The sequence below is a fragment of the Rhinoderma darwinii genome, chromosome 3 (genome assembly GCF_050947455.1).
Source record: "Rhinoderma darwinii isolate aRhiDar2 chromosome 3, aRhiDar2.hap1, whole genome shotgun sequence".
Lineage (NCBI taxonomy): Eukaryota > Metazoa > Chordata > Amphibia > Anura > Rhinodermatidae > Rhinoderma > Rhinoderma darwinii.
Genome location: NC_134689.1, coordinates 374,867,317 through 374,894,740, shown reverse-complemented (window position 1 = coordinate 374,894,740; position 27,424 = coordinate 374,867,317). Strand labels below are relative to the sequence as shown.

The window sequence follows — 27,424 nt, the reverse complement described above, 5'->3', positions numbered from 1 at the left end:
TCTTTACTAATCTGCAATATGGAGAAAACTAAAAACTAGATGGTGGCTTACTTTCAACTGATGCAGTTAGGGCGTTTGACTGTGAACTGGGAATTTATGTGGGCAATCCTCAGGAGGTTTGGAGTTGGACATTTTTTTGTCTCCTGGGTTAAGCTTTTGTACAGGTCCCCCTGGGCACAGGTGGGTGCGAGTAAGGTAAACTCACCCATTTTTGTATTAGCTAGAGGTACCCGTCAATGATGTCCGTTATCTCCTTTTATTTGCAATGGTTATTGAATGTCTTGCGTTAAAGTTAAGTGCAGATCCAAGTATCAGGTGTTTTTTTTTGCTCAGGAGGGAGAAGGAAAAAAATTCTTGGTACGCGGATGACATGCTCCTGCATCTTAGGCATTCGTCGGACGTGTAGCATGTTGTTCTCATGTATCAGGAGTTTGGGGCCCTGTCGGGTATCTAGATAAATTGGTCTAAATCGGTTTCTCCCTTTTGGGAGTATAGCTTCAGCTTATCAATTGAAGGGAGATATTCAAGTTGTGGATCAGATTCATTACCTGGGTGTTATTGCAAAAACCGCCCAGGACTAAACTTCTTTGAATATTCTTCAGGGACAGTGTCACGATTTTTTTTTTTTTTTTTATTAATTTATGTTTTTATTTAATAACATTCTATTGACTTTATTTCATTTTTCACACACAAAGTTTTTTTTTTATTGACACTTTCTTACTATACTGGGGGCTGCCATGTTTACTGGGGGGGGGGGGGTGTGTGTGTGTGTGTGTGTGTGTGTGTGTGTGTGTGTGTGTGTGTGTGTGTGTGTGTGTGTGTGTGTGTGTGTGTGTGTGTGTGTGTGTGTGTGTGTGTGTGTGTGTGTGTGTGTCCTCAGCAAGATTGTCTGGGGACGACGGAGGAGACTGTCAGCAGGATTGGGTGGTGATGATTCCACACGCAATCTTGCTGACAGTCTCCTCCAGCGTCACCATACAATCTTGCGGACAGTGCTGCTGGAGGAGACGGTCAGCAGGATTGTATGGGGACGCTGGAGGAGACGGTCAGCAGGATGGAGGGATAAAGACATTTAGCAGGAGAGACATGTAAAATGCGCAAAAAAAAATGTGTCAAATACACGCCGTGTAAACCTGTTAACTAAAAAGTCATTCACTTCCATCATTCTAAGGGTATGTTCACACGCAGTTTTCAGCCGTTTTTCGGGCCGTAAACGGCCCGAAAAATCGGAAGCAGAATGCCTCCAAACATCTGCCCATTGGTTTCAATGGGAAATACGGCGTTCTGTTCCAACGGGGCGTTTTTTGACGCAATTTTCCAAAAACTGCATGTAAAAAGACACCTGCCAAAAAGAAGTGCATATCACTTCTTGGGATGTTTTTGGAGCAGTTTTTCATGGACTATAGAAAAACAGCTCCAAAAACGGCCGTAAAATACGCGAGTTTGATTAAAAAATGCCTGCAAATCAGGAGCCATTTTCCCTTTGTTTAGTAAGCGTGTGAGCATACCCTTAGCCTTCTGGTGTGTCCTATAGCTTCTGCCAGCTGCATTTCAACATTCACACCCAAAATGGCAGCCAGACACTGCTTAGCAATTTGAAGACACCTTTACCTGGCTAGTGAGAGGGGGGGGGGGGGGGGGGGTGAGATTCCCTCCCACATTTACAGCAGCTGTGAGTCAGGTTGCTTTGCCTTATTCACCTTGCTGTAATTCTGGGAAGTGCTCCCTCTGGTGGCCAACATAGGAAAACATGTCAAATTATTATTTAATTTTTAATACTTTTCACCATGTGGAAAAAAAAATGAAAATACAGCAAAAAAAAACCAAAAAAACTTAAAAAAATAATAGAAATAAGTAACTTACTTAAAAAAAAAAAAAAAAAAAGGTTTCATTTGCGACACATTCCCTTTAATGAGTATTCTGAGAAGGTAAAGACTTGGAACCAGCTCCCTCTGTCCAGGGCCCCGGGGATTGCTTTGATTAAAAGTTATATTACATATTCCATGGATTCCAGGCAAAATTTTCAACAGATTGGAATCCATCGTCAATGATTTGATATGGCATGGTAAGAAAACTCGTATTAAATACACTAAATGATGCCACCCAATGATAGAGGGAGGTTTTGCACTACCCGATTTTAGGCTGTATTTTTATCTCCACAGATTCAGCAGCTTATTGATTGGGATTATTCTGCAGCAAATAGATTGATATTGGGCAATGGGGGCTCTGTTCGGAGGGAGAATATATTCCAGGCTGGAGATGGGAGGCTTCAATATGATGTCTTCTACGTATAAAGTCTTTAATATACTGCACAAGGTTTGGAGCGCAGTGAACAGAAATTGGGAGTTAGGTGTTTTCCCTTTACCCTTACATGGCAGAATGAACTTTTCACTTTAATTATGGTGTAATTATTTTGCATGATTTAGTTATGTTAATGGAAACGCATGAAAATAAAAGCTTTGAAACAAAAAAATTTAAAACGATAGAAGTTGTACCAATCACACTGATGGACCCATTGACACTGCTACTTCTCCACTTTGGTGGACTCCGTTTGAATAGAAAAGGTGTAATACTTCATTTCACCTCCAGTGGCCGCTCCAAAAGAAATGAGCAGCCAACAGCCACTGCATTACTCTCATATTAAAGGGGTTTTCTGTGATAAGACCACCCGATTTAGGTGGCAACAGACAACATACATTGTGCCATGGTAAGAGAATCGTTTTGTCACCATAGATGTTGTATCATTTCCAATGTTTGTTTTTAGCCAAATTGGAGGTGGGTAAAGGGGACAACTGGTGCACCAACATACACCGGTGTACAATCTCATCCTACTGTTTTCACAGTCATCTTTACATCACCTGAAGATATATGCTCTTCAGCTACGCCTGGTCTATGTACAATGTGAAATTGGTTGACTATCATATATACACACACACACATATATATATATATATATATATATATATATACACACATACATACACATACTGTACTATATAGGTCTTACATAAGAGAAACAACAATTTATTGAAATGTTTATTTTTAAATAAAATTAAAAAAATGTTTACATCTAGACCATGGGCCGTATGGTGGTGAATACATAAACTGTGTAAGCCATTCTAATGTCCCATGTCCTTTAAATAAGGGTGGTCTTAAGTAAAACCAAAACATACAGATGTCTACAACTTAAAAATAAGCTAACCTACAGTACATGTCACAGACTGCTCCTCTATATGGGTACATACAGAATAATCAGTAGGTGAACTTGGAGAGAAACATATTCCTGAGCGAAGACTATTACTTGGTCTTGAAGAGCCATTCAAAAAGAATGCCAAATTCTAATAAGGCTACACATTGCATGCCAAGTAGAGAAAGGAGAATGACCGGGGGTATTTTAAATTCTCTAGAAGATTATTTAATCTTCTCGTCTCATGTCATTACCAGTTCTCCATTGGCTCTTGGTACCTACCATGTCATCACAATAGACATCTGTGAAATATATGGTTGGTCTCCTGTCCCTCAACTATAGATCACGTTCCTCGGATTATTGTTCTAGCATCCAAACCTTCTATAATTCCTCACTTAGCCTCTCCCTCACATCAAGCGGTAGGGTCTCTAGTAGAGAATGCTCCACCGTAAAACCAGACTTTTTAAGACTAGTACATGACCCAAGTTCTGGAGGCAACGCATCGATCCGGTTCCCTTTTATGTCCAGTCTTACTAAGGAGACAAGGGACCCAATTTTGGGTGACAGACTTGAAAGTTTATTCTGTCCCAACTTCAAAGTCTTAAGCCTTTGGCAGAAAAATAGTTCATTGGGGAGATCCTCTAAGAAGTTACCAGTCAAAGACAAAAACTGAAGCATCTGCAAGACTCCCACTTCTGGTGGCAGCTCTCGGATTTCATTATAAGAGAGGTCAAGGTGGCGAAGTTTGGTACATAGGAAAAGTTGAGGTGGCAGTACAAGGATCTTGTTACGATTTAAGCACAGCTCTTCAAGACTCTTCAGTTTGCGAATGTGTTCAGGGATGTAGGCAATTTGGTTGTGCCACAATCGTAAAATGCTTAGTTTCCGGCAGTGCTGCAAACTTATGATTTCCTCTATGGTGTGAAGGCTGTTCTCCTTTAAATCCAACATCTGTAGATTATTAAGACTGAAGACTGCATGGGGAATGCGCTCTAGATCACATCGAATCAGCTCTAACTCTTTCAACAACGAAAGCCTTTTCAAAGCATTAAGTGTAAGGAGCTTGGTTCCATCATTTTGTATACTGAGTTTCTGCAAATGGCTAGCCACATCTGAAACCGTCTGAGGCACTTTGGAAAGATTGCTCTTAAGCATCAACACCTTAAGAGCTTTTAAATCCCGCAAGCTTTCAAGTGAAGCATTTTTTGAGACATCCTGAGACAGGTAGCCAAACAGGTGTAGCTCCTCAAGAGCCCGAAGGCTAAAAACCCAAAGTGGAATTTCCTTTACATCATCAAACTTAATCTGAAGAACCCGAAGATGGTCCCGGAGGTAAATCAAAGAAGCATGTTGTACTTTAGCTGGGCAGTTAAACAAGGACATTTCTTCCAACCTGACTAACTTGGACACCAGTGGAGGAATATGCGCTTCACTGAGAAGTTCCAGCTTAAGGGATTCCGTCTCAGTCACTTCAAACACTGTATCTGGAAGTCCTGGGAGTTTGAAGAGATGAAGTTCTAGCCGGCCTTCTGGTGTATTCTGAAGTTTTTGCCTTAGTTTATCTGCTGGCCATTCATGGTTGAGATTAAGCTGCCTCAGTCTACTTTCACTAACCTCTGACAGGAAGACAGCAAATCTTTTAGAGTAGAGGGAATCATATTGGTCCACCAAATGAAGTACAAACGCAAAATCATTTTTCACATCAGGGATATCCCCAATCCCGGTTTCTTCTCGTACTGATCTGAAGGAGTACTCCTTTAGGGGACGACGAAAGAGCCAGTAGAGTGTATAGAGACAGGTTAAACCATATAAGCACAAAAAGCACAAATAGCTGATAGCCAGTTTGGAGAAGAGGTGGGCCTTAGTGTGGTTGCAGCAAAAGCTGTTGTATCCAGTCATGTCCTCCGTATGAACACTACATGGGACAATAAAGTGAATTTGCCCCACCAAGGCGGCATTGTATGTGGTTATCAGAACAAATTTGCACATTTTCAATATTGTTTGACGCATGTACATGGAATAGAGAATATCACCCTCCTCAACATGATGTCGGAATTTCTTAACCTTTTCAAATAAGGCCTTGGCCTGTTCTCCTTCCTTTTTGTCTAGAACACTAGCCAAAGGAGTCTCTGCCACAATTTTCTCTGGAAGATCAGCAGTCACCGGGCTAGTTTCATCAAAGTTGGTCTTTGGAAGCTCTGGCTCTGCAGCCTTTTCTTGTGTGGTCTCTCCCGAAACCTCAGAGAGAGCTCGAGTTGTCCATGGAGAATCAAAACATTTGCCTAAGATGGAGATGAAGTGTTCAATTTTGGAACTTGTTCCAGGAAACTTGAACCAGAAATTGCCAAAAATGATGAAGATGAGTGTGTGAATGACCACAAGATATGGGAAGTACTTTGCATACCAATGTAATGCAGTTTCATAGCACATTTGATTGATGAAGCTGTACTGCTGAAGGTCCAAGTTATTACGCAGCCCACTCATCTCACGTGGAGGACCAGAAGTTGCAGCTGGAGGTGGTGTGTCAACGGCCTGGTCTTCCTCACTAGCATTCCTGGCTTGCGAGTTTTGGGTGTACTCTTTGCAGGTGATTTGCGAAACATATTCAGCGGAGGTGTGATTAGGCAGACAAATGATCTTATCCTGAGTGATCTGTGAATGAAGAGAAAACATGAAGTCAGAAGAACTTTCCACTTAATCAGATTTAGGGAAAAAAAATAATTATATTGACAAATGGTGAGGAGTTATTAGTATGTGTATAGGGTAATGCATAAAAGATGAAAAACAAACACTTAAAAGGAAGATCAATGTGATAAATTTCATAATGCAGCATAAAGTGGAAACATTGCCATTCCCCTGTTTTATAAGGTCCATTAATGGAGTCTGACTCACGTTTCATCCACCCCTTAAGAAAACAAGAAGGATTGGCTGTGCAGTAAATCATCCTAGATGCCATAGACATTAAATACGGATTCATAGTAGGTCATACAAGACGTTCAAAACTCCTAGATTAAAAGGGGTTATCCGGTTTAGAAAACCCATTTTCATATACCCCATTAGGGAATTCTGAGTTAGAGGGAGTCCTCTGTTCAAGATCCTCACCTCTTAACAAGAGTGGAAATCGGTTACAAACAGCATGTCTCCCATTGATTTAAATGTACACCGTGTATATGCTTAAATTTACCCTGTGGTGGCACTGCAAGGAAATTCAACACTTACGGCATGCCAGGTTTTCCCACAGATTACTGCTGATCGCTGGGTGTCCCAGCGATCAGCTTGTTGTCAAGCTCATCACAAGGGACCCTTCTAACAAATAGGGATTGTCCAAAGAGAACCGCCCTTTTAAATATAAAATGTTTTGACCAGACTCCCTACTAAATATTTTTGGTGGAATAGTTTGCTTTGAAGCAACCCGAGTATATTTCCAGGCTTTGACTTCACAACAAATGCCGATGACAACAGGGTGAACACAGGATCTCGTATTACCCACTATACTGGAGAAGGGCTAAAGGCACATCTCACTGCTTGGATTAAAGGGGTTGTCCAGGATTAAAAAAGGGGTCTGTTTTTTTTCCAGAAATAGCGCCACTCTTGTCAACGGACTGTGCCTGGTATTGCAGCTCAGCCACAATCACCTAAAATACTCTGGAAACAAATCTCTTCCTACCAAGGTAATATATCTATAGACTATTGCACACAGAATCAACATTCCATAAGTTCTTCTGGGCTATTCGCCCTTTTCTGCCTGTATGCAGCCGTTAGAACCCAGAGGACAGAACACCTGCATCTTCATTTATTAGTATGTTATACGCCTCTCACTTTTAATTTATAAATTCTTTACATCCATTGTAGTGAACAGAATTAACTAAATTATGATATGCAAAGAATCCATATCTTCTTTAAATATCTTTAAAACATTGTTTTAACCCCTTGCCGACATTTGGCATATAATTACATCATAGCCAGCAAGGGAAAGTATAGAGCGGGCTCACGGACTGAGCCTGCTCCATGCTAAGTGGGTTTCAGCTGTATGAAATAGCCAACACTTGATTGCAACAAGCGGGATCCTGCTTGTTTAACCCCTTAAATGCCGTGGTCAATAGCAACCACGACATCTAAGCCATTAGAAAGAGGTGGGCAACAAAAAATGGCTGCAGCAGGAAGGGGTTAAAGTAAATGTCCAACATTGAGAACCAGTGTTTTATTTTTAATATAAATAGGTCCAAAACACGGTCTTGATTCATTTCTTAACATATCTTTGTCACACAGTGCTCCAAGTCCCCTGCATGGACATAAGATTGTCTGGCTCCAGCCACCACTAGAGGGACCTCAGGGGCTTACTGAATACGGTTATTGAGTTCAATGTATAAAGAGTATGCAGTAAGCTCTCAAGCTCCCTCTAGTGGTGTCTGCAGTCAGCTAGAATTGTATTATTTAAATCTGTCTATGCAGGGGATTTGGAGCTCTGTATCAGAAAATCGAAGTTCCGACCACTATACATATATATTATAACATTATTCAGCACAGAATACTGGATCTAAAATGACAAAGTAAAAAGGTGGACATTTACTTTAAAAGGGAATCTTGAAGCAGGACAGGTTCCCATTCGATTACATGTGAACAATATCCTTATCAAACCTGAATTACTGGACACAACTGCGTCCATTAAGTGCCAGCGATGGACCCCTTCTTGCCCCTGTTGAATGCATGGGAGGAGAGTTGCATACATGGTATAATATTAGAGGGTGTATCCCCTAATTCAGCATATGGACGTAATAAGTGTAAAGGAGCTTGACCTGGTGATTGCTTTAACAAAGACAACGCGTAACAATAGGAACAGATACAGATAAAATACTTTGAGACATTTCTCAGGATTGATACTTCTTTATAATTGTTAAAAGCGAGTATCCTCCTCTTTTCTAAAAAGCTTCTGCAGCCGCAAGGGTGTCAAATAAAATGTATAGTGTCCCAGTTACGACAGAATAGAAAAATCCAGTGAAGAATGAATTTTATTCCGTTTTAGTGTTCAGTGATCACCTACCAGCAGGGTGCATCCGAAGACCCCAATCATGAGCATGGCGATGGTGATATATTCAGCCAGGACATCCCACCAGGGCTTCAGCACTTTGAAGGCCGGCTGCTGTTCGGTGAACTGCTTGAACTCGGCCACAGGAATCATGGTGACGGTGACTGCAGAAGGAGAAAAATATTGTATGAATTACAACAGTGTCCACAGTAACCCCCGAGATCCTCCCACCTGTCCACACCAGTCATACAACTGACCCGCGATCTTATGTATGGCCCCGTGCGGTGTGCCCTCAGTATTATAGTATAGTTTACATGTTATCTGTGTGAGGACACCATGGTCTTATCAGTCACCCACAGACTCCTCCACCCGTTACGTGCACCAACTACAAAACCTCCAGCGTGAAAAGAGTTAATGGTTGTTCTGCAAAGAGGCCACTAAAACTACATTCTGACCCCTGGTGAGAACACATTTATGAAAGCACTGTATTCAATTTCTACATTTATATCGATTGTCATCCAAGGCGTCGTATATAGGAGAGATGGAGGAAAAGGTCTCAAATGACCGTAACGCATATAAAACAGATTATACCCTCTATATTCATATCATATGCAAACTATATACCCCCATGCCAACTATAAAACTATAATCATATGCAGCCTAAGCCATATAATGACTACACCCATATTCAGACTATACCCCCTATCCTGACTATACCTCTATAATCATATACAGACTATAACCATATACCGACTACATCCATATGCAGACTAACTATATATTCATATACCGGCTATACCCCTATGCTGACTATACCTCTATAATCATATATAAACTAAACCATATATCGACTACACCCATGTTCAGACTGTATTCATATACACACTACAGGAAGGAAGCACTGTTTGTAGGGGGAACACTATCTGGCACTGCTGTAAGGTGAAAATTGGCTGGCACATTTTATTGGGCACAACCCTTATATGTGAGGCTTAGACAGAGCTTTAGTCTCTACGCCTTTCCTATATACATAAGACGCTATAACTTAACTGTGTGATATCATACAATCTCTGCAAAACGTTTTGCAGTACAATTTTTAGTCTTTGCAGAAGGGACATGTGTTGAAAATAATTCCCTTCTTGCACCTTACATAAAAACCCACCCCAAAAAATGAAGATACAGACCAAGCAGTTGGACAGCGATCTATACACAACACGTGACCCTACCCTGGAAGGACTCGCCCCATCAGATTTCCCATCATCCGTGGGACATACGATACAGTGGATATAGTGGCATTTCTGTTTTTTACAACTTCACCTTTTCACTATATAGATCTCCCCGGGGTGGTCCCCTGCTGATCAAGTTACAAAGGGACAGATTCATTCATTTTTCTCTTATTTAGAACACATCATTTACAAGAGAGACAATGAGAAATGCCTCATGTTCCGCACTCCAGGGCCGGCACACACCAGGACTACACCAACAAAACAGAATAGAGAGGGGCGGGGGGGGGGGGGGGGAGGGGGTGTTGATCCGACAGTGATGGACACTATCTTGTGGGTTGAAACAACCGCCATAATCATATATGTTACATGCAACAACCGAGAAACCAGCCACATACATCCAGAATACAGTGGTTTACCTAGCATGGCACTGCCATGGGGTCCAGCCAGGGCCGGACTGGGACTTAAAATCAGCCCTGGCATTTTAAAGCACACAGGCCCAAAACTATTTTATCTCCGATTCTGTCGAATCGGCTGTCTAATGCAATTTGAATAATTTTGCCGCGAATCGCAAGTGCCCTGATTGCCCTGTCTGACTGAGGTCTTCTAGGACTGTATAAAAGTTGGACACAGTCCTAGAAGGCATCCAAGTCTCAAATAGGGCACTTGGGATTTCACGCCTGAAATAAAAAAAAAAAAAAAAAAAAAAAAACACCATACTTACCTTTTTTGGTTTTTATTTCAGGGGTGAAATCGCAAATGCCCTGATTGCCCTATTTGAGATTCTGATGCCTTCTAGGACTGTCCTCTAAGGAGGCATCCCTGGAGGCTTCCTTAGATGACGTCACTTTCACCCATGTGACCGCTGCTGCGTTGCGTCCCTCTCGGCCTCCTGAGATGACGTAGTTTTGTCCCAAGTAACTGATGCAGCCTGTGATTGGATGTAGTTACATGGGACAAAACGACATCATCTCAGGAGGTTGCCACGGACGCATCACCATCACGGCTTTGTCTCAATGTGACAAGTAATACAGCTGTGTCACCTAGGGGCGTAACTAGAGTCCTATGGGCCCCAGGGCAAATTTTGTACATGAACACCGGTTCTTCCCAGCTTGTTCGGATGCGCGGGCCCCAGTGTTATTGTTAATCTTACAGACAACATAGCTAGAATGGAATTTTCTACGTATGATGATATACCTCTAAATTATACAGTCGTACAGTTACCAAATTCCACCACTATCCACTCTACAAGGAACAAATATCACTATACGGTCACTAAACAGAACCCAGTGTACCAAGGCAAATATTACCAAGGATACCACTATACAAGGGATATAAACTATATCGCCACACCATTACCACATAGTGACTGAACAATACCACTATATTGTTGCTGAATAATACCTCCACACCATCCCCACATAGTGACTGAATAATACCGCCACATCATGACCACATATTACTACCACATAATGGCTGAATAATACCTCCACAGCAGGACAACATATTACGACCACATAGTGACTGATTAAGACCCCCATATTGTTACTGAATAGTGCCACACCATAACCACATAGCGACTGAAAAATGCCCCCATACGGTTATTGAATAAAACCACTATACAAAGACCAATATTACCACCATACAGTGAGTATTTAGTAGTAGATACAAGTTCTACACATGCGCTCTGCAGACCATTTAGGTGAATACAGTAGAGTTACATCCAGGGACGCCTTCTCAGATTCTAGTCGTTCAGTTTCCTTTTATTCTTCTTCCGGCTCAGACCGCCATGACAACTTCTACCAGCCACGACTTGTCTTTGCTGGAAAATCAAGGAGCCAAAGATGTCTGTGCTGCGAATTCTGCATTTTCCCCATCTATTCTCAAACATTAATAGTGCCGCCTGTAGACACCACACTGTAATAGTGGTCATTTTTCCACTATATAGTAGTTTGGTGCCCTCATATAGTAGTTAAGCGCTCCCAATAGTAATTAGGCACCCAATGCCCCCATATAGCAGTTAGGTAAATAGTAGTTTGTGCCAATGAAAGTATATATATATATATATATATATATATATATATAAAAATAAAAAAAAGTTAACTCCCCTAATCCCATTCACGCGATTGATGAGCGGCTGTGTCTTCTGCCTGCGGTTTGGCACAAGCGGCAAGATGCAGCAGTGTCATTAAGCCGCCTGCGCCGGGACATCAGGTTGACGTCCTCCGGAACCTCTAGTATGCCACAGGCCCCAAACAGCCTCTGGCTTACCAGAAAAAGTGGTGGGGCAGGGAGCCAATGGCTCTCTACTCCGCAATATTAAGCAACGCTTTCAAGGGGGTCAGGGAGGCCCAGCTCCAGGTTTGTGTGGGCCCTTGGACAACACAAACTTATTGGGGCCCTTTGCGGGGGAACTCACCGTGACGGTAAAAACGGCAGAAAACTTCAGTTTGTTCCCCCATCTAAAAAGGTAGGCCCCCATATATACAGCTCCCTCTAGGAGTGGAATCCCCAGCCAGAGCATTGCGAACACACTGGCTGGGGATTCCTCTACTGGAGGAGCCCCTGACGTCACTGTCCATATATGGATAGCGACGTCGGGGGCTTTTCCAGGAGCAGAATCCCCGGCCAGAGCATCGGCAACGCTCTGGCCGGGGATTCCGCTTCTGAAGGAGCCATGATGGAGCACCCGGCGGCCGAGTGGGTCCAGGCACTTGTCCGGGTTTGCCGGGGGCAGTACCCCCCTTTACCTCCAGTCACATCTGAGAAAGCGGGCTTTGCTGTGCGGCATGATAATGTTCAACGAAGCACCATTAAATCTATTATAAAAAAAAAATGGAGAGAATATGGCACAACTACAAACCTGACAAAACTCAGACCGGGCGTGGAGGGCATTAATCAGAGATTCAACAAAGACACCAACGATAAGGAGAGAGCTAGAAAGATCCACAGGGCAGATAAGAGTATTTGTTCTTGGGGGCACTATAAGCCGTACAGTCCATAGTGTGGGGCTTGATAGAACAGTGGCTAGGAAAAAAAAAAGTCAAACAAGTTTGGAGTCCTCCAACAGCATGTAGCAGACTCCCCAAACACATGGACGATTCTCTAGTCAGAGGAGACGGAAATTAAATTTTTTGGCCATCATGGGAAACGCTGTGTGTGGTACAAACCCAACACTTGCCATTACCCCAAGAACACCATTCCCACAGTGAAGAATGGTGGTGGCAGCATCACGTGGGGGAATGCTTTTTAAATCAACAGGGACTGGAACACTGGTAAGGACTGAAGGAAAGATGGATGGCAGTAAATACAGGGCAATTCAGTGATGGAGGTTCACCTTACAGCAGGAGAATGAACCAAAACTGCATACATGTTTTAAAATGGCCTAGTCAAAGCGCAGACATCAATCCAATTGAGAATCTGTGGGACGACGAAGACGCTGGACACCAACACAACCATCTACTGTAACTCAGAGTTGGAGCAGATTTTCCTGAAAGAATGGGCAAAAATGCCAGTGTCTAGATGTGCTAAACTAATAGACATATCCCAAGAGACTCACATCTGTGACTGCAGGAAAAGGTGCTCCACAAAGTATTGACTTTCAGGTGGTGAATACTTACGTGCAGTATAATTATTTTTTTTTTGTCCAAATTGTGTCACAGTAAAAACTATTTTGCACCTTCAAACAAAGTGGTAGGCATGTTGTGTAAATAAGAAATGGTACAACTCCCCCAAGGTTGTAATGCATTAAAATAGGAAAAAAGTATCAGATGGGTGAATACTTTTGCAAGGCTGGAAATAATAAGAACTAGGTAACATGACCAGCTGGGCCTCTAAGGATCCTTACATTGCTTCTCGGAATAGCAAACAAATAGACGTCTCACAAAACAGGAAGAAAGGCGTGAAGGAAAAATGCTGCCTCCAAGAGAAAAGTCTTACAATTTCCACAGTGAAAAAGTCTAAAATGTAGAAGCATGTAAACAATCCCCACCCTCTGCCGAGAACGCAAATGTTTTCAATGTGGAGAGGGGAATAAGCAGCTGCCAGACACTTCTGGCTGCGACTTATCCTCAGATTTGCTGTCAGGGGAGAGTAGGGACACCCCATACATACTAGATAGTCAGACGCCTTTTATCCTGTGTATAACCACCTTTAAAGCGAAAAAAGTATTTTAGCGGGAAGGGGATGGGATTGAACATTGACGGCCTGTACCCAACAGCACATCAATGTGTGATAGGCGGGTCAAACCCCCAGAAAAACAGAACAAAGGAACCGCGAATAGGCCATCAATAAGCATGGAGATCTCCTAAAAGTTCTCTGTCCACAAATAACAGCGGTGAGCTCATCCGGAGGTGTGTGGGATACATGCGGCCATTGCTTAGTAAATGGTACAGCGCATTTTAAATTTCGGATCCCTCATTAACTAGGCTCTGACTAATGTACTCTTGCCCCGTCCTTTCCTGGCAAGAATTACTATAATCAGGTCACTTCAGATTAAAATAGTTTGTGTCACAAACCTGGAAGGTCTTATAGGATTACTTTTCACCAGTTTAGCGTTAGTAAGAATATTGGCAGTGCTAATTGGGTTTTCCCCCTTAACATGGCTAGTTGGGGATAAACACAGAATAGTTAGCCTATTATGATCACTGGGGGCCCCACTACTGGGACTCCCACGTTCTCTAGAACAGGGTTCCCAACCCCTTCATCCTCACTGCACCAATTCTAAATGGAACGGAACTTGCACTTCCACTCCAATTCAATGTCTGCCAACTGAGACAGCCGAGTACAGCGCGGTTTCCATTATTCCCATAGACTTTAGAGTGGTAGCACACATGTGACTGCTGCTCCATTCAAAATAATTCTCACTATGACTGTGCAGTGAAAAAATGGGGGTCAAAACACCGGTTCCAGAGATTGGGGGTCCCAGTGGTGGCAAATGTTAATTGTCGGAAAAAAAACACTTTAAAGGCGCAGAGTCTAACAGGCGTCCCGGTTTTCACTAGGGACCATTGCCAGGAACCTGAAGGTCGTGACCCTCTAACTGTCCCCTTAATATGGCTAGGTGCAGATAGACAAATTATGGTATGAAGAAGCTGTGCCAAATGGAGATCCAAGCCAAGGTCATGTACACAAAAAGAAAAAAAAAAAAAAAGTCTCAAATACAAGTCAGGATGGGACCTATAACTGGCACCAGATGGTGCTCAAAACAAGGCTTATAAAATGCAGTCCAATTAAATCTGACAGCGCGAGATCTTCTAATTAGGGAGGTAGTTCTTCATGCAGACCCTTATACTGCGTGTGGTACTGCATTTTAACCAGTAGAAGGAGCTCCAGGGTGTAGTACTGCATGATGACCACTGGTGGGGAGCACAGTTGCTGGAAAGGAATGAAAAATGAGGGCAGGGAGAGGAGAGCCTGCCCAAGAGTTTGGAGTGCCAGACACTGTTAGTAGGCGCCTAGCGCCATTTTGTTAGTTTTGGACTCATTTTCAGTGTCCAGGTTTAATGGACATGAAGGGAGTCTGGTTTAGACAACCACTTGTAAAATATCCTCTTAGGACCACAGTAGAGAGTTGCTCCCGCTTTGAAAAACTTTGCGTATCAATTGAATTCAGTAGACGGCTGATTGATTTTATTGGGGTGAAGCGTAATACTCCTTGCACCCCCATACTCTAGGTTGCTGCTAGGTGGTGTACCCTGTATACAAATTGTGAATCCAAACCTGTAGCCCAGAGGTGTATGAAAAGCCCTTCTACAATGTACATTGTGTCTGGCCTGCACACGACTGCATTTTAAAAGTAAAGAAAAAAATGTTGGCAGCCCTTTATAAATGAGCCACAAGTCAGCGCCATTTGCACCAGTTTTACTCCATAATATTGGCTGCGCCAGTGACTCCCATAGTATTCATTCAACAGCAATGTCAATGTTGCAGAAGTGGTTTCTAACAAAAAGTTAATGCACTCGCAACTTTATTATTAGTATCTCTCGTTTCCGTAATGATCAGGCGGGGAAAATTCTTCCCTCACGATCAAGGACAATAGAGGATTAACATTCTTCTGATGCATTTCTTTACTAAAACCTGCAGCAGCAGTCCGGGATTAGACTGCTTCTAGGGTGACGGGAATACACGGGAGGATTGCTTCTACAGCATATGGAAACGATGACCGTCTGTATTTGTAGAACCTGGGTAATGATGGCGGTTCTTATCCCCCAGGGTTCTTGGGTGTTCAGACCTTGAGCAGCCTACAGGTCACCCATTCAGTCACTTTACACATCTACAGAGAGAGGGGGGGGATGGACCGGAAAAAAATATTCTCGCTCGTCTTTGACTGTACTGTAGAAATAATTAGTTATTCATCTTCTGTCCCATCTGGACCGTTTCACGAAATTCACTGAGGTGGAACCGCACACACTTCACATTGATAGGATTATTGGTCACATTACTTTGTTTTCAACGCCTCCAGTTTGACTCCTTGCTTTCTTGTTAACACACTTCACTAAGTCTGGTTTAACGGTCATGTTTTATTAGAAAGTTCTCTCTCCTTCCAGTCTCCTCCTTTGTTTCGGTCAAGGCTCAGATGCCCTCGGTGGTAGAAAGCTATGAAGGGATTGACTTCATGCAAGGTCCAAGCAGACCTTCGTTTTATAGCAGTCCAAAGACATCTCCCTGGACTTCCCATTAATCCTATGACGAGCGAAGTAGCCACCAGACACAATTTGCGGAAATTAGTTAAAGTCCAACCTGTCCACTCCGTATTCAACCGACGGCTAATGTGGTAGAGCTACTGTTTAAATCAAGTTTTTATGTTAAATATTTTAAGATTTTTTTGTCATTATCTAGATAAAAAGAAATAATTCAAAATTCAAGTGGGCGTTGCACAGGGGAGTGTATGATGCTGACCAATCAGCGTCATGCACTCCTCTCCATTCATTTAGGCAGCGGATAGGGATCCTTTAAGATCGCTATGTGCTGTCTTATACTAACACATTAACGATACTGAATTGTTTAGACAGTGAATAGACATTCCACGGGATGTCTATTCACAATCTCTGCACTTCGTTACTGTTTCTGTTGTAGTTACAGTAGAGGAAGCGTAATCTCGCGAGATTACGCTGTAGATGACAGGTTAAACCGAGATTACGCTTCCTCTGCTGTAACTACCACAGAAACAGTAACGAAGTGCAGAGATTGTGAATAGACATCCCGTGGAATGTCTATTCACTGTCTAAACACTTCAGTATCGTTAATGTGTTAGTATAAGACAGCACATAGCAATCTAAAAGGATCCCTATCCGCTGCCTAAATGAATGGAGAGAAGTCTATGACGCTGATTGGTCACTGATTGGTCAGCGTCATACACTCCTCTGTACAACGCCCACTTGGTCTAAAGTAAAAATATGCCCACTTGGGCATTAAGAAACTCATTAGCATAAATCTAAAAACGCTAATAAAGTGGTGAAAATAGATAGTTTTTTTAAAATAAAAAGCATTACTGTCACCTACATTATAGCGCCGATCTCCTTATGTAGCAGATAGGGCACTTATAATGTGGTGACAGAGCCTCTTTAAGGGTGTTTTACACTGGACGATTGGGCAGACGAGCGTTCATAGAATGCTCGTTGCCGATAATTGCCCAGTGTAAACAGGGAAATGATCAGAAGATGAACGAGCAAACACTCCATCTGCTGGTCGTATGGTTTTAAAAAAAGTGAAATATTATCGTTGTCGGTAGCGCACCTCCCTGTGTAAACAGGGAAACGAGCTGCCGACATGATAATGAATGGGGACGAGCAATCGGAGTAACGACCGCTCGTCCCCATCCATAGCTCCATGAGACCGGAGCAAACGAGCACCGATCAACTATGTCTCGTTAATCTGCACTTACTGCACTGGCCACTTATCGGCCGACCTAAAAGTGCCTTTAGGGTATGTTCACACAGTTTTTTTGCAGGCAGAAAAATCTGCAGATTTTGACTTGCCTGCACTTTCTTTGCTGCGTTTGGCAGAAAACGCAGTGAAAAACGCTTTCTCTGCCTCCCATTGATTTCAATGGGAGGTCAGAGACGGAAACGCTGCAAGAAAGAGCAGGTCACCTTTTCCCGCAAGCTTTTTCTTTTTTTTTTTTTTAAATCAATGGGAGGAGATTTCGGACGTTTTTATTTTGGAGTGGTTTCCGCATAAAAAAAAACAAAAAACTGTGTACTGGGCCTAAGACATATATAGCCAACACTGGATCCAACATCGACAGCTCCCCTCCTCCCTGCACAATGACCTCTGCACAGGTCACAGAAAATGCCTAGAAAACTCTCCCATAGAGGTCAATAGATTCCCATGGTCTATGTGGCTGCTGTAAAGCCTCTGTCTAAATTTTGCTAACACCAGCTCAGGCAAGATGGCTGCCCGCATAATCACGTACATAAAATATAAATGTAAAAGAAAATAGACTATTAGAAAAAAAATATCGTTTCACTATCTTTATAATTAGGGAAAAAAAAAAACATAGCCGATACATTCCCTTAAGGGTATGTTCACACGACAACACCAAATACGTCTGAAATTACGGAGCAGTTTCCAGGAGAAAACCGCTCCAGAATTACAGACGTTTTTACAAGTGCATGCATTTTTCGCGGCGTCTTGAACGGACATAATTGGAGCTGGTTTTCATTGGCGTCAATGAAAACCGGCTCCAATTACATCCCAGGAAGTGTCCTGCACTTCTTTGACGCGGCCGTAATTTTACGCGCCGTCTTTGGACAGCGACGCGTAAAATGACAGCTCGTCTGCACAGAACATCGTAAGACCCATTGCAAGCAATGGGCAGATGTTTGCCGACGTATTGGAGCCGTCTTTTCAGGCGTAATTAGAGGCGTGAAACGCCTCCATTAAGTCTGAAAAAGAGGTCGTGTGCACATACTAATCTGATCACTTCACTATTGATTGTCAGACTACGGCCTAATTCATATCAGCATTGGAGTCTCCACTAGGGTCCTCTGCCGCAGATTCCGCTAAAAATACCAGAGATAATAGCGCAGCATGCTGCGGTATTGTTTCCGGTAAAACCACGATCACCCTGACTGAAACCCGATGGAACCCATTAAAGCGAATGGGTTCCGCCGGGCGCCGATTGTTTCCGTTATTCAATAGAATTTGCGCTTCAGCCATTTTCGTTGTGCTCATCTGGTGGATGATAATCGGCCATAGGAATCCAATTGGACAATGGCCGTACTTAAAGAGGCTCTGTCAACAAATTTTGCAACCCCTATCTGCTATTGCAGCAGATCGGCGCTGCAATGTAGATTACAGTAACATTTTTATTTTTAAAAAACGAGCATTTTTGGCCAAGTTATGACCATTTTTGTATTTATGCAAATGAGGCTTTCTAAAGTACAACTGGGCGTGTTGAAAAGTAAAAGTACAACTGGGCGTGTATTATGTGCGTACATCGGGGCGTTTTTACTTCTTTTACTAGCTGGGCGTTCTGACGAGAAGTATCATCCACTTCTCTTCACAACGCCCAGCTTCTGGCAGATCACGCTGTGACGTCACTCACAGGTCCTGCATCGTGTCAGACGAGCGAGGACACATCGGCACCAGAGGCTACAGATGATTCTGCAGCAGCATCGGCGTTTACAGGTAAGTCGATGTAGCTACTTACCTGCAAACGCTGATGCTGCTGCAGAATCATCTGTAGCCTCTGGTGCCGATGTGTCCTCGCTGGTCCGACACGATGCAGGACCTGGGGCAGGAAGTGACGTCACAGCGTGATCTGCCAGAAGCTGGGCGTTCTGAAGAGAAGTGGATGATACTTCTCGTCAGAACGCCCAGCTAGTAAAAACGCCCTGATGTAACGAACACAATACACGCCCACTTGTACTTTTACTGTAAACACGCCCAGTTGTACTTTTGCAAGCCTCATTTGCATAAATACAAAAATGGTCATAACTTGGCCAAAAATGCTCGTTTTTAAAAAAAGAAAAACGTTACTGTAATCTACATTGCAGCGCCGATCTGCTGCAATAGCAGATAGGGGTTGCAAAATCTGGTGACAGAGCCTCTTTAAACCTATATCCAAAACATTCATGATTTTTTTTTTCCTTCCCGGTTTGTAAAGAAGTAGACATCCGGATTGTATCAGAAATTTTCTAAAATAATACAGTATAAGTAAATTTTTATGCAGCCTTAATGTTATACAACGATTTCCTTGTTCTGGTTTGCTTTATTACCGCATAGCTAGAAGCGATCACTCCTATAGCTGGGCGTGATTTCTGGACTAATTTTTGATAAAACATTGATGCCCGAGGGTCATTGTCTCCATGGAGTGAACCATAAGTGTTACCAGGTTATGGGCTATCAACAATGCAATACCATGTCTAGAGACCTACAAAATATATTCCATGGCACCCATCTAATTTCATTGTTGCCGGCAGACTAAGGAAGTGGTTTTCCGTCTTAAACGTTGGGAATGATCACAATAAAGAAATTCCCAAATCAAACATATACCGATACTAAAGGCCGAGACAATCCATCAGTATTACCAGTCTACGGTTACCAGCTGTTCTAGTGTTTAAGACTTCCTCATTCAATTAACTAATGACACGGATGGGAAAAGACGTGACCAGGGTCTGTTCACCTCCTGAAGACGTTTGAGGGTTTCTTATTAACTGGTCAATTGCCAGAAGTCAGTGACATACTAAGCAGGAGATGGAGGCAAAGAAACCATCTGTTGTTCTTATGTCGATCTGGTGAACGCCAAAGTTATCCACTACCAGTCCTTAATTTATAGGGTTCAATATTTATATAAATACCAGTATGGGTATTATATAAATACCAATATGGACTGTAGCAGAGCTGAAGGACATTCACTGTATATGTCCACTGTGTGACCCGGTTGAACGAGGTCTCGTGTATGAGCGAAGGGAGGGATAAGTAACCGATTGGATCAGGCGTCCCGAGTGGTAATGATACTAGACAAACTATCAATAGTACGTTTTGCATGGTATGTAACAATCTTAGTCCTCTACATTTCGGTCAGCGACTGTTTGTTCTCTGATCACAAGCAAAGTAATGGAGAAAGCCCCTGCAATATCATGCTACCTCTTACCCATAGATCGGTCTTATCGGAGGTCTATGAGAAGGAGGGAAAGAAAAAAATGGATGCTTTCTAGGACATGTGCATCTCATGGGATTTTTTTCCCTCCCTATGACAAAGGATAGAAATTAAGCTAAGAAAAGGAACTTGCCATAAAAAAAAAAAAAAAAAAAAAAAGTGTTGCTTCTGTTTTTTTGTTTACTTCATTTTACATTTATTATCCCTTTAAAAGGCATGGATAACAGAGCCGAACATTTATGTGGATAGGGGGAAATCAAAAAGTGATTTTAATTAGAACTGTGTAATGCTCCATTTCTCCTGTGGTGGCACTGCAGGGGCAGTGAAGGCTTCTCCTGTGGTTTCCCAACAGATTACAACAAATCACTAGGGGTCCGAGCAGCAGGATATCCTGTGATCAGCTTATCGTCAGGGGACGGCCAAAGAGGACAACCAATATGTCCACCTTTACAGCGCCTACAGGGTTGATCACCCAATGATGCAGGATAGCGTTTTAAACAGAACAAAGTTTTCCCGGAGATCTGTATTTGTTTCCAGCCTCCCTTGACTAGGTTCCCCCCCCCCCCCCAAGGAGATAAGCCACTGCCAGGGGGTATAACAAGGAATTGTAAGTGTATGGTCAGCTTAAAGGGGTTGTCCAGGGTTAGAAAAGTATGGCTTTTTTCTGGTAACAGTGACATGTATACAGGTTGTGTCTGGTATTGCAGCTCAGCTTCATTAAAGTGAATGGGGTTGAGGAGCAATATCACACAGAACTTGGACAGGTTTGGCGCTGGAGAGCAATGTAAAACCATTCCATATTTCTCATCAAAATCTTTTTTTATTACCAAATCACAAATATAACCACATAGCTTGTTAGGTCACTGATCTCAAAAAGCCAGTTCAGATATTTTCGCACTCCGGGTTACGTGAAAAAAATTCACACACCGTGAAGGAAATAAGTATTTGATCCCTTGCTGATTTTGTAAGTTCGCCCACTGCCAAAGACATGAACAGTCTAGAATTTTTAGACTAGGTTAATTTTACCAGTGAGAGGTAGATTATATATAAAAAAAAACAACTGAAAATCACAGTCAAAATTATATATATTTATTTGCATTGTGCACAGAGAAATAAGTATTTGATCCCTTTGGCAAACAAGACTTAATACTTGGTGGCAAAACCCTTGTTGGCAAGCACAGCAGTCAGACTTTTTTTGTAGTTGATGATGAGGTTTGCACACATGTTAGATGGAATTTTGGCCCACTCCTCTTTGCAGATCATCTGCAAATCATTAAGATTTCGAGGCTGTCGCTTGGCAACTCGGATCTTCAGCTCCCTCCATAAGTTTTCGATCGGATTAAGGTCTGGAGACTGGCTAGGCCACTCCATGACCTTAATGTGCTTCTTTTTGAGCCACTCCTTTGTTGCCTTGGCTGTATGTTTCGGGTTATGGTCGTGCTGGAAGACCCAGCCACGAGCCATTTTTAATGTCCTGGTGGAGGGAAGGAGGTTGTCACTCAGTATTTGACGGTACATGGCTCCATCCATTCTCCCATTGATGCGGTGAACTAGTCCTGTGCCCTTAGCAAAGAAACACCCCCAAAACATAATGTTTCCATCTCCATGCTTGACAGTGGGGACGGTGTTCTTTTGGTCATAGGCAGCATTTCTCTTCCTCCAAACACGGCGAGTTGAGTTAATGCCAAAGAGCTCAATTTTAGTCTCATCTGACCACAGCACCTTCTCCCAATCACTCTCAGAATCATCCAGATGTTCATTTGCAAACTTCAGACGGGCCTGTACATGTGCCTTCTTGAGCAGGAGGACCTTGCGGGCACTGCAGGATTTTAATCCATTACGGTGTAATGTGTTACCAATGGTTTTCTTGGTGACTGTGGTCCCAGCTGCCTTGAGATCATTAACAAGTTCCCCCCGTGTCGTTTTCGGCTGAGCTCTCACCTTTCTCAGGATCAAGGATACCCCACGAGGTGAGATTTTGCATGGTGCCCCAGATCGATGTCGATTGACAGTCATTTTGTATGTCTTCCATTTTCTTACTATTGCACCAACAGTTGTCTCCTTCTCACCCAGCGTCTTACTTATAGTTTTGTAGCCCATTCCAGCCTTGTGCAGGTCTATGATCTTGTCCCTGACATCCTTAGAAAGCGCTTTGGTCTTGCCCATGTTGTAGAGGTTAGAGTCAGACTGATTAATTGAGTCTGTGGACAGGAGTCTTTTATACAGGTGACCATGTAAGACAGCTGTCTTTAATGCAGGCACCAAGTTGATTTGGAGCGTGTAACTGGTCTGGAGGAGGCTGAACTCTTAATGGTTGGTAGGGGATCAAATACTTATTTCTCTGTGCACAATGCAAATAAATATATAGAATTTTGACTATGTGATTTTCTTTTTTTTTTTTATATATAATCTCACTGGTAAAATTAACCTAGCCTAAAAATTCTAGACTGTTCATGACTTTGACAGTGGGCAAACTTACAAAATCAGCAAGGGATCAAATACTTATTTCCTTCACTGTATATATATATATATATACACACACACACACACACACTACACCTCCCAACATGACACGACTACTGGACCTGACCATAATACAATTCTATTATACTCTATACATAGACCACTACACCTCCCAACATGACCCGACCACTGGACATGATCATAATACAATTCTATTATACTGTATACATAGAACACTACACCTCCCAACATGACCCAACCACTGGACATGACCATAATACAATTCTATTATACAGTATACATAGAGTACTACACCTCCCAACATCACCCAACCACTGGACATGATCATAATACAATTCTATTATACAGTATACATAGAACACTACACCTCCCAACATGACCCGACCACAGGACATGATCATAATACAATTCTATTATACTCTATACATAGAACACTACACCTCCCAACATGACCCAACCACTGGACATGACCATAATACAATTCTATTATACTCGATACATAGAACACTACACCTCCCAACATGACCCGACCACTGGACATGATCATAATACAATTCTATTATACTCTATACATAGAACACTACACCTCCCAACATGACCCAACCACTGGACATGACCATAATACAATTCTATTATACTATATACATAGAACCCTACACCTCCCAACATGACCAGACCACTAGACATGACCATAATACAATTCTATTATACTGTATACATAGAACACTACACCTCCCAACATGACCCAACCACTGGACATGACCATAATACAATTCTATTATACAGTATACATAGAGTACTACACCTCCCAACATCACCCAACCACTGGACATGATCATAATACAATTCTATTATACAGTATACATAGAACACTACACCTCCCAACATGACCCGACCACAGGACATGATCATAATACAATTCTATTATACTCTATACATAGAACACTACACCTCCCAACATGACCCAACCACTGGACATGACCATAATACAATTCTATTATACTCGATACATAGAACACTACACCTCCCAACATGACCCGACCACTGGACATGATCATAATACAATTCTATTATACTCTATACATAGAACACTACACCTCCCAACATGACCCAACCACTGGACATGACCATAATACAATTCTATTATACTCTATATATAACACTACACCTCCCAACATGACCTGAGTACTAGACGTGCCCATTATAAAATTTGGTTATACAGCCAGTACATTATACATACCACACTATACAGTTTGCTGAGTAAGATGAATACTCTGTTCAGTAATGTAATCCCCGGTTATTATAAAACTCTAGGTGGAAATTCTCAGGATACATTGTGTCTGGTCCTGTCCCAGGAATTAGTGGGACAGGCTATAGTTTTCTATTCTATAGTTTTCCTATACCATTCTCCTCCTGCTCTGCATGAAGGCTGGGCCGAGTCTTGCTGGAAGGCTTGCGTGTAACCTGAGCACTTTAATAGGTCTGGCATTTAAAGAGACAATGCCTGCTTTCAGAGTATGAAGGTTGGAAACACGACAGCGTTCAGTAATCTTAACAGCCACATCTGGGTCCATTTACAAGTGGTTTTCTGGAAAATGTTTTTATCCCTCTTAAAACTCCCCACCATCTATGTATTCTATATGTGTGGTGTTATCCAGCCTGCCATAAGCCTGTAAAGGATGAAGGATTCTCCAATAAAAATAATGAGAACATACAGGACATTATAGCAGCCCTCCACCCAACAGCGAGGAAACCATACTCCGGAAACTTAAAGGACAACTCCAGTCACTACATAGATTTACACTGCTGACTCCTCTTATAGGACACCAGTCATGATCCAGCTTGAAAATAGGGGAAAATTTATACATCCCTAATTTTTCTATTTTACTTGTGTCCCATGATGCATCATTTACAAACTACATCTTTTTAATTCTTCCCCACCATGGGAGGAGCCTAGCTGTCACGTGACTGTGTGCACCTGCTGACTGAGGTCTATATAGGCAACAATACATACCGTTTACATATTATGGTGCGGGAAAATGTGAATTGTGGGGATAAGGCTTCGTTCACATATTTGTCAGGGCTCTATTCTGACGTTCCCTCGGAGCTTTCTGTCAGAATGGAACCCTGACTGAAACAAGCGGAAACCATAGGTTTCTATTTCCATCACCGTTTATTGCAATGGTGACGGATCCGGTGCCAAAGGTTTCCTTTTGACTCAGTTCTGTAAGGGTTCCGTCGGAATGAATACCATGCTTATGGCATGCCCGACTTCTCTTCCTCAAAATCTGGTGTCGTATCAGTTTGTTTTTTTAATCCACACCTCTAAATATTTGTGTTTTTTCCCCTCAGTTCCCCAGTACATTAAACGGTGCTGTTTAAGACTACAACTAATCCTGCAAATAAAATACAAAAAGCCCTCATATGGCTATGTCGATTGAAAAATATAAAAGTTACAGCTTTTGGAAAAAATGGGGGGGGGAGGGGGATGAAAATGGAAAACCGAAATGTGACTGCGGTGACAACATTCTGTCTCCCTGCAGCCACCACTAGAGGGAGCTCAGGAGATTACAGCTTATACATTGAACTCAATAATAACAATATTTGCAATAAACTCCTAAACTCCCCCTAGTGGTGGCTGCAGACAGTAGGTTATCCATTAGATCCATGTCATTTGGGGGGGATTTGGAGCTCCATATAATAAATAAAAAAACAGAGCTCTGTCTGCTGTAAAGATATATTAAATTAATCAGCACAAACTTTTGTACCTAAAAACAACAGGATGACAAAAGGTGAAGATTCACAGGAAGGTTGGAGCTCAAAAATGTTCACTGCCTTGGCATGATGCTCACCTAGTCCAGGTCAAAAACGCATATATATTAGAACAGGTTTGCCAAAATGTCATGGAACTGAATTGGGACCATAAAAATATAAATAAAGCACAAAATCTGTTATTTGACTTCTAATACTAACTGATGGGATTTAAATTAGGGGTCTGACCTTTGAGATACCCAGCGTTACCAAGAACAAGGGGTCCAAATAACCCGCTTTGAATTGAAGAGCTGGAAACCCTATTACTAGATCATTACCTGGATGCGGATATACAGCTATATTAGTCAGGACATATGTAAGTAAAGAACCCTAACCTCTGCCTATAGCCCCCTGTGATATACACCCAAGGATTTCAGTACTATATATAGTACATAGAAGCCCCTTACTTCAGATCTGAAGGCAGTCACTAAGGACATACCATCCCTCTAGATCTTTAGGCAGAACATTCAGTTTTGTAATCTAAACAATGGAAGAGATGTGAAGTATAATTATATCCCGTATTTGGGTAAGTGGCATATAAATACATTTAATTCAACAGGCAGATGGGTACAACCCAAGCCCGAGGGTCAATAATACTCCTTGTGTAACGTCCACTTTTCCTGCGTGCCCTTTTTATTTCGTTCTTTTTTTAAAGGGGAATTTCACTTTTGGCAAGAGCTTTTACCGAAGACAGGTTTATGTGGCTAGTAGCATAGAGATACTCTCCAGTCCTATATCACAAATCCAAAAAAAAAAAAAAAAAAGTTTTCTATAGGTGTTCCAGGTGCTGACCATTTTTTTTCTTCCTACTCTTCGGAGACCTCAGATCAGATAACTCATTGGCTGGGAGGCAGCATGATGCAGCAGGAACCTCCCTCACTGCTTGGTATAACATAGGTGAGCACAGCTAAGCCCCGCCCCCAGTCAAACAGCAGAGATAAGTAGAACATGGACCAGTTTTGTTTATCTAGATTACTTTAGTTTGTTTTAGGTGTTTGCTAAATGCTTAGCATGCTGACACAGCCATGTATTTACTTTATGTTTATGCTTTCCCCATTTATTGCCCTTTTTATGCTGGGTTCCCACGTAGTGTAAATACTGCAGATTTTCCACAACGGATTTCATTGTGGAAAATCCATAGCGTAGCACAGTAACCGCAAAGTGGAGGAGATTTGAACAAATATCCACATGCTGCGTAAAAAAAATAATAATAATATGTATACATTTTTAATCCGCAGCATGTCAGTTTATGCGTCGAAATACGATTTTCTGTTGTGCGTTTTCCCCCATTTGAATTCAATGGGGAGGTAAAACCTACAACAAAAAGCAGATGTTTTGCGGCACAAAAAGTTATACTTACCCAGATCTCTGCCCCTGCGTCCAGCCCCAGATGACTACGTTTTATCCCATGTGACCGCTGCAGTGGTCACATGGGCTAAAACGTCATCCCAGGAGGCTGGGATGCAGGACGTCAGAGGGATGCACCGATATAGCTACAGGTGAGTATGGATTTTTTTTTTTTTTTAAATTTACGTGCCGCTTTCCAACAGTGGACGTTCCGGCCGAAAAACCAACACAATTTGATGCGG

The 27,424-nt window shown here is 42.3% G+C and overlaps 1 protein-coding gene across 1 annotated transcript in view; it reads right to left on the bottom strand.

Moving 5' to 3' along the window:
- Window positions 1-3,099: 3,099 nt before the first annotated feature.
- LRRC8E (leucine rich repeat containing 8 VRAC subunit E) overlaps window positions 3,100-27,424 on the bottom strand; it is a 32,132-nt gene continuing 7,807 nt past the window's right edge. Inside the window, exons 2-3 of the mRNA XM_075855385.1 lie at window positions 8,229-8,377; window positions 3,100-5,839 (exon numbers count right to left, since the gene is read on the bottom strand). Coding sequence (XP_075711500.1) covers window positions 3,569-5,839; window positions 8,229-8,366 — 2,409 coding nt within the window. The 5' untranslated portion in view covers window positions 8,367-8,377 and the 3' untranslated portion in view covers window positions 3,100-3,568. The remainder of the gene's footprint in view (window positions 5,840-8,228; window positions 8,378-27,424) is intronic.